At 38.6% G+C, this 17,205-nt stretch overlaps 1 protein-coding gene across 11 annotated transcripts in view; it reads left to right on the top strand.

The window, feature by feature from the left end:
- Positions 1-17,205, top strand: part of apbb2b (amyloid beta (A4) precursor protein-binding, family B, member 2b) — a 265,952-nt gene that overhangs the window by 112,834 nt on the left and 135,913 nt on the right. For 9 of the 11 annotated variants that reach the window (XM_043692343.1, XM_043692335.1, XM_043692372.1 and 6 more), the window contains one exon: positions 10,071-10,865. In XM_043692343.1, the coding sequence (XP_043548278.1) occupies positions 10,071-10,865 (795 nt within the window). Of the gene's footprint in view, positions 1-7,858; positions 7,935-10,070; positions 10,866-17,205 lie in introns of all 11 variants that reach the window. The other 2 variants (XM_043692409.1, XM_043692419.1) reach the window with 1 other exon arrangement.

Below are 17,205 nucleotides of genomic sequence, written 5' to 3' on the forward strand. Positions count from 1 at the left end.
TCTCTCTCTCTCTCTCTCTCTCTCGCTTTCTCTCATTAAATGCCTTTTGAAAATCCATGTACCTCACAATGGCTGCATCACCCTCATTGACTCTTTGTTATCTTTTCAAAAACTCCAATTACCCTTTTAGAAATCCATGTTAGCACTTCTGAATGAAGACAGCTTTTTCATGTGACTACTAAAATTGCCAAAATAATTGCTTTTAGAAGTTTCTCCATTAAGACAGTTAAACTGACTGCTCTGTACGTACAGTACAGAACATACAGCAGAGGAACAGACCCACCTACGCCGATTCCTAGTCCTTATTAAAACTTCTTACCCATATGCGGTTTCTATCCCTCTGTTCACCTACTGTTCATACGTCTATCAAAATACGCCTTAAACATTCCTAACATGCCTGCTTCCACCACCTCCACTGGCAGTGCGTTTCAGGCACCAACCCACTGTCTGGGTGAAAAACTTTCCCCACACTTCTCCCTAAACTTTCCCCTTCTCATCTTGAACCTGTGCCTTCTTGTCGTTGACCTTTCTATCCTGGAGAAAAGCCTCTGACTATCCACCCTATCGATACAGCTCATCATTTTGTAGATCTCTAACAGGTCGCCCCTCAACCTCCATCTTTCCAGTGAAAACAATCCAAGTTTATCCCACTCTCCTCATAACCAAAGCCTTCCAGACCAGGCAGCATCCTGGTAAACCTTGTAATTGCTGCTCTCTTTCTCACAACCTTTTTTGAACAGGGGCTGATGTCTACAGTTCTCCAGTCCTCTGGCACTGAGTCTCGGGAAGACTGAAAAATTACGTCCAGTACCTCTGCAATTTTTACTGTCATTCCTTAAATATCCTTGGATGCATCAGTCTAGTCTTGGTTCCTTGTTGACTTTCAGCACCAGTCTTTCCAACACTTTAGTCTTTGTGAATTTTGAATCCTTCCAATGACAGAGTTTGTATCTCTGTCAACAGATGCAAAGTATCCACTTGATAAGTCTGCCATGCCTCTCTGTATAAATTCCCTTTTAGTTTCTTAATCAATCTTGCTACATTTTTTATCAACCTCGTCTATATGCATATAAATAGCAATAGATATAAATAAATTACAAGTGCTACCTCTGCTTTATCACCATTTCACTCAAGTTGTAAAACATTCTGATAAAAACAATTACTAATAAATTTTAAAATAACACACAAAAACACACTTACTGATTTTATTCAAAATTTTGCAACTGTGATAATTTACTGCAAGTGGCTTAAACCCAAATATAGATACAGCAAATAATAAATAATAACACACAAGCAAAATTGAAGAGGCAGTGATGTGATTTTTGTGTAAATGTGAAAACAAGTTTGCATGAAATTTTGAAGGTAACTATACAGGAGCTGAAGATCTGTTTGTGTTTGCAGTTGTTCAGTGACAGTGGGTGGCTGCATGAAAGTGTTTGCTGAATCACAATTTTATTTAACATTTGGCACTTAAATAATGTAGCCAAATTGAGTGTCATTTTAATTAGTGTTGTAGACAATTGAATATAGGTCGTCCTGCTATAACATGACAGTTGTGTTCCTCTGCAGCTTGTACTATATAAAATCGCACTGTCGAAGATCGCTAATAGAAAATCACTATACCCGTCCAGTAGAACATTTGTGTTATCCAAACAATGTCCACAATTCGCCAATCATGTTATAGCCAATTTGCACTGAAGAAATTTATGCTCTAGCAGAACGACCTGTGTAAAGATTCTGTAATATAATCCCTGCTCTTGTTTGCTCATTGCCATGCTGTCTCAGCTTGTCTTTCTGTTCCCTGTGTTGCATGTAAATTGCCACAAGCTACCTTTAATTTGACTACTTATTAAGAAATCTCATCATCAAATACTGAAACAATACCTTTATTGCATGTTGCAATCAAAATAAGACCCCTCAAGTCAGCAAGTTAAGCCTCACAACTTCCCTTAGCTATTATCCGATTAATGGTGGAATTTAGCTATGATTCCAACAAAAGGGTCTATGTCTGGATGTCCAGGGTTCAATCCTTGTACCATGTTGTTCTCCCAAGTTTTGCTACTGAAGAATCTTTGGAGGATCAGTGCAGATTTGATGGGCCAAATGGCTTGTATCTGCATTGAGAGGATTCTATGTAAATGACCGACTTTTAATTATGTATGAATAGGTATTAAAAGGTAGTTAAATTCCCTTGTTGCTGGTTGGCAAATTAAAGTGAATTTACAATAATTATGGAGATGGGGATTGTAGCAGATGAGCCTGAAATTTCTGTACATGCAGATATAAAGGTAGAAGGAATAGCAATGAGAAGATCACCTTCTGAAGTTAGTTTGATTCTGGATCATATCAGGTTGGAAAGGAACTGCTTCCTGGGGAAGGTGGATTAGTGTCCCTTTGTTCAATATGTTTAAAAGCTGAGTTGTCAAGAAAATGTGAAACGATAAAATTATGTTTCAAGCCTCTCATCTATCATACCAGATGATTCACAGCAAAAGAATTTCAATCTCTTCTATTTTTCCTTCGCCTTAGCTACCCTGTAATCACAAAACAAGGAATTATTTGGAAAGATAAATAGCAAAGAAATGAGCTGTACCATCTGCTGCAGTGATACCAGCAACTGACATGCACTACAGGACAGATATATGTCATGTAGTAGTCTCAAATCTACTTTCAACCCTTTCCAGGTTTGCTGTTGTGCTAACACAAGGTTCTTGCAGCCACCTCACATGGTGCTAGCTCATTTAATTGACCGATGAACCAGTAACCCTTGCTGGCTTCTTGTCCAATTCTGCTAAAGTCCTGGCAATGTCCATGTCGCTCAGACTCCCGGTAAAATTTCCCGCTGAGCAACTGGGAGAACAGAATGGACTCCCCACCGGCAGCAGAGTGAAAAAGTATATTTGATGGGTTTATGAAGGATATTGATTGATCTCTTGGAATGCAAATAGAATGGTTGAGGAAGAGAAAGGATTAGTTTGAGATGATCCAAATAACATTTAGGTTATTTTGCAGTACAGTTGATCAATTACTTGCTTCTAGAAATATAACTTATTCTCTTTGGAGCATTGCATCTTTTTCCAGATTTACTTCTGGAGTTTAATTGATGAGCCATTCCTCTTGCAACACTTTTGATGTACTTTATCAAATGGATCTCGCTAAGCTAGCTGCTGCTGCTGTACATGTAGCTGCTAGAAAAATGACATTTACGCTATCACTGGTCCTGTCTGCACTTTATGGAAAACAAGCCAGGCAAATGACTGCTTTTAGTTATATTGGATCCTCTGCGTGTTTAGCTATAAAATTATACAGAGCACAACATACTGATAACATTGTGCAAAACTCCATCTGCCTGTATTTGCTGCCATACCATGTCAGTATCATAGAATTTTAGCTCTTTTGCCATTCAGCATCATCCTCCCTTGATGGAGGAAGACAGCACAATTATGGTATTCCATTTTGATGTGTCCAAAAAAGAGGCAGTGTAGATGCCATGGACTGCAGGTCTCCCTTCTATGCTGAGCAATTGTATAGCTCCATGAAATAACTGAGTCAAGATCCGCTCACTTGCACCTGCCAATGTGACATTATCATTATCATTAGTAGAGCTATAATAAATTTGAGCCTCCAACATACCACTTGTCACAAAATTTGACTCTTTTGGATCGGGATCTTGCCATTTTTTTCCCTGGTACATTACTGTTCTGTTAGTCCATAGATCCACTTTAGGTGAGTACACAGTGTCTGACTTGTTGTCATAGCTCAGCCATTCTAACTTCTCTGTCAGCCACACAGAAGAATACAGTAGCAATTCACTCTGGCGATTGAACCAGCCACACTGTAGCACTAATCATGCACCAGCATTTAAACGAATTGTTTCACTTGAACTATAAATGTGCTTTTAAGTACATAATGCATAGTTTTCTAAGTTTGCACCCCTAGTCTGTTTCACCCATTTGTGAAACCTGATGAGAACAGATGTAGAGCAGAGTATTTCAGTTGTATAGCTGCGTAATTTCAACTGCAGAACTATGTAGCAGATGCAGTGGTTCATTAATAAATTGAACCTTTGCTTGTGAATTGACCTCCTTTTCCTCTCTAACTAATATTCCCACAGAATTTATGCACCTTCTTCCTGTTACAAAGTACAGGAAGTAGAAATACCAATTCTTAAATTAAGTCTGATGAGAAAATTGCGTTTTGAGCACAATAAAGGTTTGGCTGCTGCTGCAGACTGAAGTCCAGGGTGGACGTCCAGCTTCCGCCCTGCAGACAGTTCACATTTTCTCAGAGGAGTCATACATCTTCGAAAGAATTGGATCTCCACTGTACCAAACATTTAAAGGCAGTTTGTAACATATGAACATATGAAAAACCGGGCAAGAATTAAGCATGTTATTTAGCCCATCCTGTCTTCCTGACAGCGCTCTCTTATACATTCTGCATTCCACTTCAATACTGAGAAAGGCAAAAAGCACGAGAACAGTTAAGAAAACACATAAAAAGGATTCTATTAACTAACTAACACGGTTTTACTAAAATCTGTGCCTGTGAATTAAGCAAAATGCACTTCCTTTCAGATAAGGCTGAGTAAGTCCTTCTTCCTGCATCAGGGGAATTGAGATTTTATAGAAGTCAGTTTCCCTTTCTGTTAAAAAGGTGATTACAATTATTGATCACGTAGTGGGCTGTGGAAAAGAAAACGTCTGTTCGAGAGAAATGAGGAAAGATTTACATTTGCTTACAGGTATCCATGTTCACACTCTGGTTTTACAAAACTAAATCTATGTAATTTAGACAATATTAAGAAAAAATGTTAATTTCCAGCGAGAACCAAAACTGCCAACCTTGCATCACAGTATACAGAGTCAAGTTTGTGATTAAAAGGGCTGAAAAGTGATTTAATCCTTATGAAAAATAAAGTTTGACTGTCTTTACCCTCACTCAGACTTTTAGTGATGAGGCCAAAGCAGGAATGGAAAATTTAGTCATTCTTCTACAATAGATGTGGTGGGTGAGTGGAATGTACTGCCAGAGGTGGCAGTAGAATCATTACATTAGGCACATTTAAACAACTCTTGGATAGGCACAAGGAACATAGTGTAATGAAAGGTATGTCGGGTAGTCTGATCTTAGAATAGGATCAAAGGCCGGCACAACATCGAGGGCTGAAGGGCCTGTGCTATGCTGTACTGTTCCATGTTCCATGCCTTGACTTATGACAAACATAAAAATTCAAATCTGTAGAATACGGTGAGTGATCGTTTTGGTGAGTTTTTTTCTGGAAGATGTGGAATGTTAAATCTGTTGCTCTCCACAGGCCTGAGCTTTTCCAGCATTCTGTTTATGTTTCACATCTCAAATATCCACAGCTCTGATTTTTTTTTTACTCAATAAGTTTTTTTTTTCCTTTCTTTTTCTCCCACATCACTTCTGTGTAATCCCTGAGGTCAATGGAACCTATTGGTCCTGGAGGTTGGTCGTTAGTGTCTCAACAGCCCTGACATGCTGAGGCTCCTCTCTCCACTGCCAAGTGAACCTTCCCCTTGGCTTCAAAGGGTCTGAGGAGGGCAAACACAGTGGTGGTGGAGAACCCGATCACCTCTGGAGTGTCCTGAGAGGAAACTTCTGAGGGAACTGCTTGTGGTTCCTCCTCTGGTTGGTTCTCTCCTGGAACCACCGTGGTCTTTTGGTGAACGTCCAGTGAATGGCAAGTCATTCTGGGAATGATGTGTGGTAAGATGTGGCCAGAGGGATGTCATGGTAGGTAGTTAATGAGGTGTGTTCGGTAAGATGCAGTGAGAAATGTTGCTAGGCCTTGCAGAGAAAATTCTTCCAAAAAAAAACTCACCGCAACTCTCACTCGACCAAATAAGCATGAAATTCAGCTCTCAGTCCCATACCTGTTCTGACAACACATCCTTTCATACTGATGCTTCCAATATGATTTCCCTCCTCCTCGAGCAGGGATTCCTCCCCACTGCATGTGACAGGTACTCCTTCATTTGACTGCGCACATCACAGCTTTCCAGACTCCACGTTGGTTTTGATCTTTTTAGCTCATAACTTTGTGTCCCACCTTTGGTAGCTCAGTGTTCTTTTCCTCTTTCCTGTAAAGGTATGGCTACATTCTGGGATGTCTTGAGTGGATTTGTACCCACCAATTTGGAGAAAGGTGGCCACACAATGTCTTAGGAAGATGAGCTCACTTTTGATGAACAGTAAATAAGCTTATCACGTATTATTTAATAGCTACTGACATTACGTCTGAGCTGAAACATCAAGCCAAACCTAAGAGTAAATGAACTATATTAATGAACTATATTAATTTTGCCACAAGCTATTAATGCTGAACAGAATTACTTGGAAACTGGTTCCATTCTCCCAGCACAGTCCTTTTTATATCCTGAGGGGTGGTGCTCATTTTGTATTGTTTATTATTGCTTTAATAATCTTGTACAACATCTTCCATCATTTTTCTCTTTGAGATAACAGCTGTTTATGGTGCGATCATTTATTCCTCTTCTGATCACCCATTTTGTTTCTTGTCCCATCAATTCTTTAGCCATCTTTTTTCCTGCCTTCTACCTTGTCAGACCTTCCCTTTTCTCCGCCTTATCCTAACACCCCTTCCTCATTTCCTTAAAACCTTTTACTGTATGTCTTCACTTTTCACAGTCCCATTGAAAGACTGTTGTTCTGAAATGTTAACTCGGTTTCTCGCTCCACAGTTGTTGTCAAACATGCTGAGTATTCTCAAACTTTGTTTTTGTTTCCCATTTCTAGCAGCTGTAGTGCTTTGATTTTGCAAATTGCAACGGTGTCATAAATCTGATCAGAAGCATAAGGAAAAAAAACCCCTAATAGGACTTGTCTATCTTTTGAGTATTATATCTTCACAAAATGTATAAAATTTAATTAAATCTAAGAAGTACCATTACAACACTCATAGATGCTAGCATAGTAATTTGTTTTCATCATGATAGGTAGCTGTGGCAGCCCACTGGAAATAATAAATTTGGGTTTTGAATCTTTAATATTCCCTTATCTGTATTTGAAATCTGAAAAAAGCAAAACAAATTGGATTCTTATGCACATTAAACTTGAAAAAGAAAGTTCTTTTTTTAATCTATGAAACGAAATTTTCACAAAAGTACAGAGAAGGATAATTACCTGAACAATAATAGCAATGTGGTACTTGAAAGATTGCCAATTGTTATAATTATTACACACAGATGGTCTTAATATTGCTTCCTTGGGCAGGTAAAGACCTGAACACAGAGTGGGAAATACATCTTCAAAGTGGTGGTAATCCATATTTTGGAATGCTAAGCCTATTTAGAGCTCCAGAGAGTTTCGGTGAGAAAATGCAGTCTTGCTGTGCTCTGTGGAAGCCATTGTATCATTTATTTTATGCTTTGATAAAGCATTCTGATCTCCTTCATATTTAATAGGTTAATCAAATCATAGATGGTGCAGTCATAAATAGCTTTACAGAAGGATTTGAATAATTGTGTGGTTCAGTATTGTGAACGTTTTGCCTTGATTTTTTGATTGCTCATCAAATTCTCAATATCACTGGCAAAGAAGCTGCACCCAAGATTTACATGTTGTAACAATATAAATGAAACGAGCATTTCAACTGAAATGTGACTATCATGCTGTCACACATTGCTGTATTATTTGCTAAACTTGGGCATGGAAATATCAATCTTGATATTTTTAAGTGTTAACAGATATTCAACTGCATGTGTTTTTGAGTTATACCCAGATACTATGAAGCTTGCTTATTTTGATGCCTTTGTTTCTGTATTTTTTGGATTGTTTTTTTTTTGTTTAATTGAATAATCCCTCTTTCTAGATTTCATATAACCTATACTCCAGTACCCTCATTGTTGAAGCCCTGTGATCCTTGTCAGAAGTGCTCCCAGGTCAAAGTAAGATTCTTTTCTTTTGAGAGTATTTGACAGAAATGTTTTAGATTGTGAATTCTTAAACGAATCTCTCAAAGGGAGAGCAATCATGATACATGCTGATCTTTGTGGGAATAGCTTTATAACACAAAGAATATTAATACAAGCATTCATACTTTAAATGAATAGTATCTTGACTTGCTCTTCACTTATTGTCAAAATTTTCCTAATTGCTGTGCTTCCATTATTGTTATTTTCTGTTTATGTTCTTTGACCTTCGAAGTTTCCATTTTCTGTGGTTCTTTTTGTTTTATAACTACATATTGTAAGAACCCAAATAGTATATTCCCATCATCTGAAATGAGACAGCAATTTTTGTTTGTTCTTTATCAATGTTATCCTATCTGCAATAATAGAGGTATGTTAGTGACCCATTGAAGCTCTCAATCCACCTCCCATCACAGTACCTAAGAGGGAGTTGAAAAAGTGGAGATGTATGCACTGGTATCTAGGTTGAATGTGCTGTTCCATTGTAACAATTTAATTATTCAAGTGTTCCACAGTTTCGTGCTGTTCTTTGAATTTGCAAGTTAGAATGGTGGAATTTATTAGTAGTCCAAACAAATTTAAAGGATTATGAGTTGAAGATGGAAATTTTCATTAAGTTAATGAGATAATCCAGTTGAAACAAGTGTTTATGACTAATTTAAATGCAATAATTGAATGAATCAGAACATCAGTAAAATATTCTGATTATTAGAAGCTGAAAATAATTTCATCATTGGGCATATTTTTATATTTTCAAATTTTTCTTACCTGTTATCAGTGCTCTCCAACTACAGTAATTCTGTTGTTTGGTGTATTGACTGGTCTACATTGCAAAGGAAAACAGAATAATTCCTTGTACAAATTGTAATACTGAAGATCAATAGATCAGATTTCAGTTCCGGACAGTGAGTGTTGCCAGCACTGTCACATACATGCAGACAGCGGTGTGGAATTTAATGTTGAGGTGATGAATTGCATAACAATAATGCGAGGATTGTCAGCTTTTAAAGGCAGGACATATCTTCAACTTTTCTTTAATTAGGGTGAAATTGATACAGTATCTTAGGGTAAATTGGTATATTATCATATTTAGTATTCAATATTACAGCACTTAATGTTCTCCAACTTAGAAGATGCCAAATGGCAACAAAAATACTTTGTCCTTGGGTCAAAATTAGGAATGAAATGTGCTGCACATGTATGGAATTCTTAAATGTTACCTTAAAGCTTGCCATGCGTGATGATTTGAAATTTCTTCCAGTTAAATGTTGGGGATTTATGACATTACCTTTTGTTCTACTTCAAATTGTGCTCCTTAACTACAGACTCCATTCGTTTCCCCAGCAACTGTGCACAGCTAAACCATTCTGTTTGCAAGCTTTGTATCATACGTGACTTGAGATGAACATCCAACAACATGTCTGCACTGTCACTAAGACTGTCTATTTTTGTGTCTAACATTGTGTGATTTTGCCCTGTGCCTCAGCTCATTAGCTGCTGAAACCTTCAATTCAAGCCTCTTTCACCTCTAGACCTCACCACGCTGGATTGCTCCCATTTGTGAACAAATGTCATCCAGAACACTGCTCCATGTTCTTACCTCTATGCTCATGAACCCAGGAGAAAGTGAGGACTGAACCCACATTTGTTTCTGGTTCAACACCTTCATTTTGAAATTAAAATCCTTCTTAAAAAAAAATCCTTGCAGGACATTGTCCTTCCCTATCCCTGTAATCTCATCCAGCCTTTCAACCCTCCAAAGATTTGCACTCATCTAATCCTGTTCAGCATCTGTGATTGTATTTGCCCCACTTTTGGTGGCTCTGCCTTCAGCTGCCTAGTCCCTAAGCTCTGTGGGGGACCCTTACACCTGCCCACAATAGGGACTATTGAATATTGATGGGGGTAGATGTGTTTCTGGATCATCTTTCTCCTTCGTGACTGAGGCCAATTAGGAAGATATATGCTACCTTGACTGAGATCAGATCAAATCTAGCTCGAGTTTACAGATCAAAATTGTGACCTTTATGCAATTTAGAAATGTTGTAGCAAAGAAGTAATACAAGCTTTGCATCTTACTAACTTAATTTTGGTTTTCTCTCCTTTCTGCAGCTGACTCCATTGTGGACACTATGTCAGTGTTCCTTGCAACCACCAACAGCCAAACAGATGTAGTGAATCGCAACAATTCAGCTACGCCACCAAATACGCTTAACCTTCGTTCCTCCCACAACAAATTGGTCAACTCTGAAATAAAGAACACAGAAACCAAGAACAACACTCCTCCGAAGTGCAGGAAGAAATATGCCTTGACTAATATCCAGGCTGCAATGGGCCTTGGAGATACCACAGCATCGCCAGTGATAGTAAATAACGCTAACTCAAAACTGGCAAAGAACGGAGAAAATCAGCTGCGTAAAGCAGCTGAACAGGGTCAGCAGGTCATGAACAAGAATATTAGTGCAGATGTTGTCAAAAATATAATCTCAGAAAAATTGGAGGGCAAGGAGCCAAACTTGCAAGACACATCTTGCACTGAGCCCTTGTCATCACAACCGAGGAAGAGTAAGAGCTTCCTGAATTACTATGCAGATCTGGAGTCATCTACTCGTGAGTTAGAGCAAAATTATGGCAACAATCCTATTGATTGTGAGGAAAACACCGGCCTATCCCATGATAGAAATACAACGAATGATGATGTGGCCAGTGACGAGAGTGTCAGTCCTGAAGATTGCCAAATGGCTACAATTTCCTCCAGTCCAGAAATAAAGAAAGATCCACCTCGACTGGGAGGGAAAACTGACTGTGCATTGAGTAAAATGCAGAACATGGCCCCCAGTGATGAAGATTCAAGTTGGACCACACTATCACAAGACAGTGCTTCACTGAGTTCACCTGAAGAAACAGGTATGAAAACTGCTAACTTTTCATATATTTATCTCTGTACTGTAATCAGTCATTTTATTGCTGACTTTAATTTTGGAAACTGATTTTTAAAAATAAATTGCTATCAAAGGCAAAGGATTGTCAGAATACTGGATCCTAATAAAAAGACATGGAACCCCAGAATTTCAGAAGTAAATGGAAATTTGTAGATGTAGGTCATGTTGCTTTAATTCTTAGTTGATATTATCAAGCTGATGCACTTCTGGTGTTTGCAGTCTTACAGACGTTAGCTCATTTGATTATAGCATAAAATTCCACAAGACCAACAGATTGAGGAAAGATAATTTCAGATTTTCAATTTCTGTTTATGTTCGCAATGTTTTGGGATAACTGTAGATTCAGTAATGTACAGTTCACACATCTAGATGGGCTTTGTATTCATCCTGCTCACATCTAATGGTGGTGGCTTTGCTGACAGTTTTCCGGAGAGAGAGTGTTTTCTTAAGTTTGTTTCTGACTTGTCCAGTACCAATGATGCCACTGTATTTTTTAGCCAAAACCAAGGATTCCATTGATAGCCTTGGTGTAAAGCTAAGGAAGTGTATCTGTCCATTTAACATAGTGAGAAGCAGTTTGTAAAATGCTATTAGCTGGATAGACCTGCAGCCATTAAAATGTAACCCTGGGAAATTAGATGTTTTTGTCTTCAGATGTGAAAACAAATTGGGGTATTCAAAATGCAGATTGATACAATGTTAGGTGAGTTAATATTCTACAGAGGATAGCTTTAATTTCACATTACACTTTCATGTTTGTATTATTTATCATGTGTGGGTGTAGCAGATCGAGATGTTTAATACTCAGTTGCTGCAATGTCTTTGTTTAAAATATTTTGTTGATTTAGATTTTTTTATTGCTACCAAAGTGTTCATTATGGTTTTTCGGGGGCTTGCGGTGTTGGGGGTTGTGGGTTTGGGGAATTTGCTGCAAGGTACAGAAATGTACATATTAATCAGATATTTGAAGATTCATTACTTTATCTGACTCCTTTGAAATAGTGACTTATGACAGCAATTTTTCCTATAACCAAACTCTTCATGTTAAAGTTTCTTCTCTGCAGGTTTGAGGCTTTTTCAGGAAGGTGCTTACTAATTTCTGCACAATAAAGAAGCTGATATAAGGTCATTTAACAAGGCCTGTGAAGTGATCATAAAAATAAAGCACTGGAAAAAACTCAGCAGGTCTGGTAGCTTCTGTGGAGAGAGAAGCAGAATTAACATTTCGATTCCAATATGATTCTTGTTCAGAACCAAATCTTTTTTAGAGTTAGACTCCATTTTGAGCTGTTTTTCCACTACAGATTCACCATCCTACTGAGATTCTGTAGCACTTATTTTAATCTCAGATCTCTTGCATTTTATTTTTATTTCACGATCTTTGAAGCAGCATGGTCAATGAATCTGTCATACAATAATCTAGCCAGGGCTGATTGTACTTTGACAGTTACATCCAGTTTAAAGTTATGGTTTGGACCGACTGAACAGGGGCAGTCAGTGATGTTTGTCATTCTTTTCGCTTAAGTGTTCTAAGGATAAGGTTTTTATGGAACTGCCTGCACTTGGCTTATCAGTCTTCAGTCTGCTGACAATTTTCAGACTGCAGAAGTTCTGACTAGCTTGATTCAGTGATTGTAGTTCACTGAGAGCTGAGAAAATGGTTTAGGGGATCTGGTTTTGTTGAAATAGTACTCAAGGGAAGTGTCTTTGATATGCCATGAAGGATAGAATAATTTGTATGTCTCCTGCAGAATGCTATTCATTGACTTGCTTTGGTTAAATAGTGCATTGATGCATAGCCAGAGCCTCAGTCTAATGGAACATATATTTAATCCACCTATTGAGAGGAAAAATTTATGTGACAGCACATGATGCATTCCAGTCTACCAGAATAAAGTCTTTGTTTTATTCCTAGGTCTTGCTTCCTTTTCTTAGAGGATTGAGCAGGCAAAAATACACCCAAATGCAAAGGAAAAACTAGGTGCCTTATAAGAGATATCAGTGAACTCATGCAAGTTATCTCGTGTAAAATTCAGAAATGCAAATAGTTAGACTAATTGCTGAAATTAATACTTTTTGTCCTTAATTCGGGAGGAGATGAATAGCACATTTTGAAGAGTGGTTTTCAGTCATCAACACTGATTCTCTGGGGATTCCACTGATCTCCTCCTTGGGATAAAGATAATCTCACAAAAATTCAGACTTAAACAAACTCTTTTAGTACCTTTATTCAAGCCATTACTAGTTTGACAATTTTATTATGTTGTGCAATGCACATACTGCAAAAATTTCATTATTTCTTTCCCTGTGCCCCTTCTTCTTAAGTTCCCAATTTTAAGGTAAATGCAGATCTGGAGATCTAACCCATACTGCATCTGTAGGTGATGTTTATCATTCCGATATCCTACACTAGTTTGCACTGAATGATGAACTGCAGCCTAGTGATGATAGGTTTCAATCTCTGTTCCTGGCATATTCATCTGAGATCTCAAAAGGCTGCTCCATTTCACCCTTAATTACATGTTATTAAAAGATTTTTGACTATCAAGCTTTTCAGAAGCATGAGCAGCATAGTGGTACAGTGGTTCACACTGCTGCCTCACAGCACCAGGGACCGGCATTCAATTCCTTCCTCGGCTAACTGTCTTTGTGGAGTTTGCTTATTCTCCCCGTATCTGCGTGGGTTTCCTCCGGCTCCTCTGATTTTCTCCCACAGTCCGAAGATGTGCAGGTTAGGTGGATTGGCCATGCTAAATTGCCTGAAGCATCCAGGGAAATGCAAGTAGGTGGATTAGCCACAGGATATGCAGGGTTACAGTGATTGGCTAAGGGGGTGGGTCTGGTTGGGATATTCTTTGGAGGGGTTGGTGCGGAGTCGAAGGGCCAAATTGCCTGCTTCCACACTGTAGGAACTGTAAGACTTTTTTAGGCAAGAATTTAAGAACTAACATTTACACAGCCATATACTTTATGCAACTTAAATCATTCAGAATTTACACCAACATGTGGTCACTAGCCTATTGGCTAAGTAGCCGCAATATTTTGTTGAAAGTCCTTTTTCTTTGTTTTATATTCATACAATTAATCATTAGGGAATACAGGAAATGGGCATTTGGTGAGTTTACGTTGATTGACATTACTCTTGGGTTCAGTTTAAATTATTGATCAGAAAGCGAGGAAGGCCTTTGTGTTGAGAGTAGCACTCTAGCTAATAGAAATCTCTCACTAAATCAATTTATGCTATAACTGAAGTGCACCTACAGGGAGCTGAAGGTTAGAAACCCAAATAAGAATTCTATCCTGCAAGATTAGTGGTTAGCATTCAAAGGAATTTAGCTGATTCATTCAGTTTTATATTTGATCTAAGTGACTAGGGTGAGCAGTGCGCATTCTTTACAGTTGGAGTATGCTCTTATATTGAAATGCATTGCAGTGACTGATAATTGAATGCCTGTAGTCAAAACGGACAACTCCTCGACAAAGTGGACCAGTAAATATATCATTGTCTTTCTAGTCGGCGATGATACTGTACTGCATTATATGGATGCCCTCCTGTTAATTCTTTATGGATGTCCTTTGTCTTATTTATTGGAATGGATCAGCATTGATGTCGTGAGCAATGCATTGTTTTAGCTTTCAAAGCAGCAGAATCTGGTAGACAGTGACTTTATGTTGGTTATTTCTGTGTAATCTGAGTTAATTGGGTTCCTGTTGTGGAAGTTGGTTACTGTGTATTTTGTTGATATTCCAGTATTATTATTTGTGTGTAATACGGAGCTACTGGAACATGCATACAATTAGGTTGAAGAATGTTGGTAGGTCAGAAACTGAACTGGATTGAAGCAATTGATTATGGTAAGTACTAGTTTATTTCAGTAACCTGCATCAAGGATCCGGGTGTACTGTTAATGGAACATGAATATACCAAGTGCTTTCCTTTTATTATACAACTACTAACATGTAAAAATGTTGCAGTTTTAGTTTTTCCAAACTTTGTTTTGTTTGAAAAAAAGCTATTTACCACAAATGAGATATGCAACAAAAACTTATTAAAAAGCAGAGACATCCTCACAGGATATGGGTGTCGCTGGCTGGGCCAGGATTTATTGTCCGTCCCTAGTTGCTTTGAGAAGTTTGCACTGAGCTGCCTTCTGAAACTACTGCAGTCCATGTACTGTGTAGTTGTACGCAAAATGTCATTTAACAAGGAAGTTCTCGGATTTTGGTCCGTTGAAGAAAAGGTGATATATTTCCAAGTCTGTATACTGAGTGACTTGGAGGGGAACTTTCAATTGGTGATGTTCCTATGTATTTACTTGTCTGTCATCTCAGGGGCTTTAATGAATTTCTGGAATGCACTTTGTAGATGGGGTGTACACTGGTGGTACTGAGTATTCCTGCTTCATTGTAGAATAAATATAATTGTTTCTTTTTTGTAAGTAATTGTATATTTCCTTTTAATTGAAAAGTATATAACTGGTTAATCAAATATTTCGAGGAGAAAGTGAGGACTGCAGATGCTGGAGATCATAGCTGAAAATGTGTTGCTGGAAAAGCGCAGCAGGTCAGGCAGCAGAAGGGCTTATGCCCGAAACGTCGATTCTCCTGCTCCTTGGATGCTGCTTGACCTGCTGCGCTTTTCCAGCAATACATTTTCAGCTCTAATCAAATATTTCCTCAGGTAACACATTTTTGCAGTGCAGCCATGTTAATAAAGGATAATTTCCCATATTTTCCATGCATACATCTGCTTTTAAATAGATGTTTATGTACGGTGGTCAGTAGACTTTACTTTTGCTTTCAATATTCCTAAATTGTAAGTGCCTGTAATTTGCAGATATTTAGGATATCACTATTCTTTTGGTAGTAGTATAGAACTTAAAAGTTTCTAAAAAAAAACAAAATTGTGTAGAAGCTTTTTGTCTTACACTGATGGTTGGCATGGAGATGCAGCCGGACCTGTCTCTGTCAGCTATGCCCAGCTAATTAACCTAGCCCAGCAGGGAGTCTCTGGTCACAGAGTTCGTAAGTATTACACAAGAAACCAATTTAAGATTATTATTCAGGCTCACTTATGCATGCTACAGGCTACATATATGCGCACACAGGACCCTGATCTATGTTTGCGAAAGAAGTTGATCTAAACATTCCTCCTTTTTCAATTGAGAAAGAGTTATGGAAACTGGCAATTCCTACTGCATTCCCCATGGCAACACCCTGACCAATCTACGTTTACTTACCTGGCCTGAGGTTGATCAGCTACTGAAGATTGACAGTTACCTTCATGCCAACAATGGTCCAACCAGTCAGCAAATTTTTGTCATGCTGTATAAATTGGTGTTCTCCTTCCATGTTCCCATTCTTCCAATCTAGTCCCACCTGCCAGCAACCAGCCCACATCTCTCCAAACCCTTCCTATTCATATATCCAACCAAATGCCTCTTAACAGTTGCAATTGTACCAGCCTCCAACACTTCCTCTGGCAGCTCATTCCATACCCGTAACATCATCTGTGTGAAAACATTGCCCCTTAGGTCTCTTTTATATCTTTCCCCTCTCACCCTAAACCTATGCCCTCTAGTTCTGGACTCCCCGACCCCAGGGAAAAGATTTTGCCTATTTATCCTATCCATGCCCCTCATAATTTTGTAAATGTCTATAAGGTCATCCCTCAGCCTCTGACGCTCCAGGGAAAACAGCCCCAGCCTGTTCAGCCTCTCCATATAGCTCTAATCCTCCAACCCTGGCAACATCCTTGTTAATCTTTTCTAAACTCTTCCAAGTTTCACAACATCTTTCTGATAGGAAGGAGACCAGAATTGCACGCAATATTCCAACAGTGGCCTAACCAATATCCAGCCGCAACATGACCTCCCAACTCCTGTATTCAATACTCTGACCAATAAAAGAAAGCATACAAATGCCTTCTTCACTATCCTATCTACCTGCAACTCCACTTTCAAGGAGCTATGAACCTGCACTCCAAGGTCTCTTTGTTCAGAAACACTCTCGAGGACCTTACCATTAAGGGAATAGGTCCTGCTAAGATTTGCTGGGGAACCTTGTCGAATGCCTTACTGAAGTCCATATAGATCACATCTACTGCTCTACCCTCCTCAATCCTCTTTGTTACTTCTTCAAAAAACTCAATCAAGTTTGTGAGACATGATTTCCCATGCACAAAGCCATGTTGACTATCCCTAATCAGTCCTTGCCTTTCCAAATACATGTACATCCTGTCCCTCAGAATTCCCTCCAACAACTTGCCCACCACCGACATCAGGCTCACCAGTCTATAGTTCCCT

The sequence above is a fragment of the Chiloscyllium plagiosum genome, chromosome 1 (genome assembly GCF_004010195.1).
Source record: "Chiloscyllium plagiosum isolate BGI_BamShark_2017 chromosome 1, ASM401019v2, whole genome shotgun sequence".
NCBI classification, from domain to species: Eukaryota; Metazoa; Chordata; class Chondrichthyes; order Orectolobiformes; family Hemiscylliidae; genus Chiloscyllium; species Chiloscyllium plagiosum.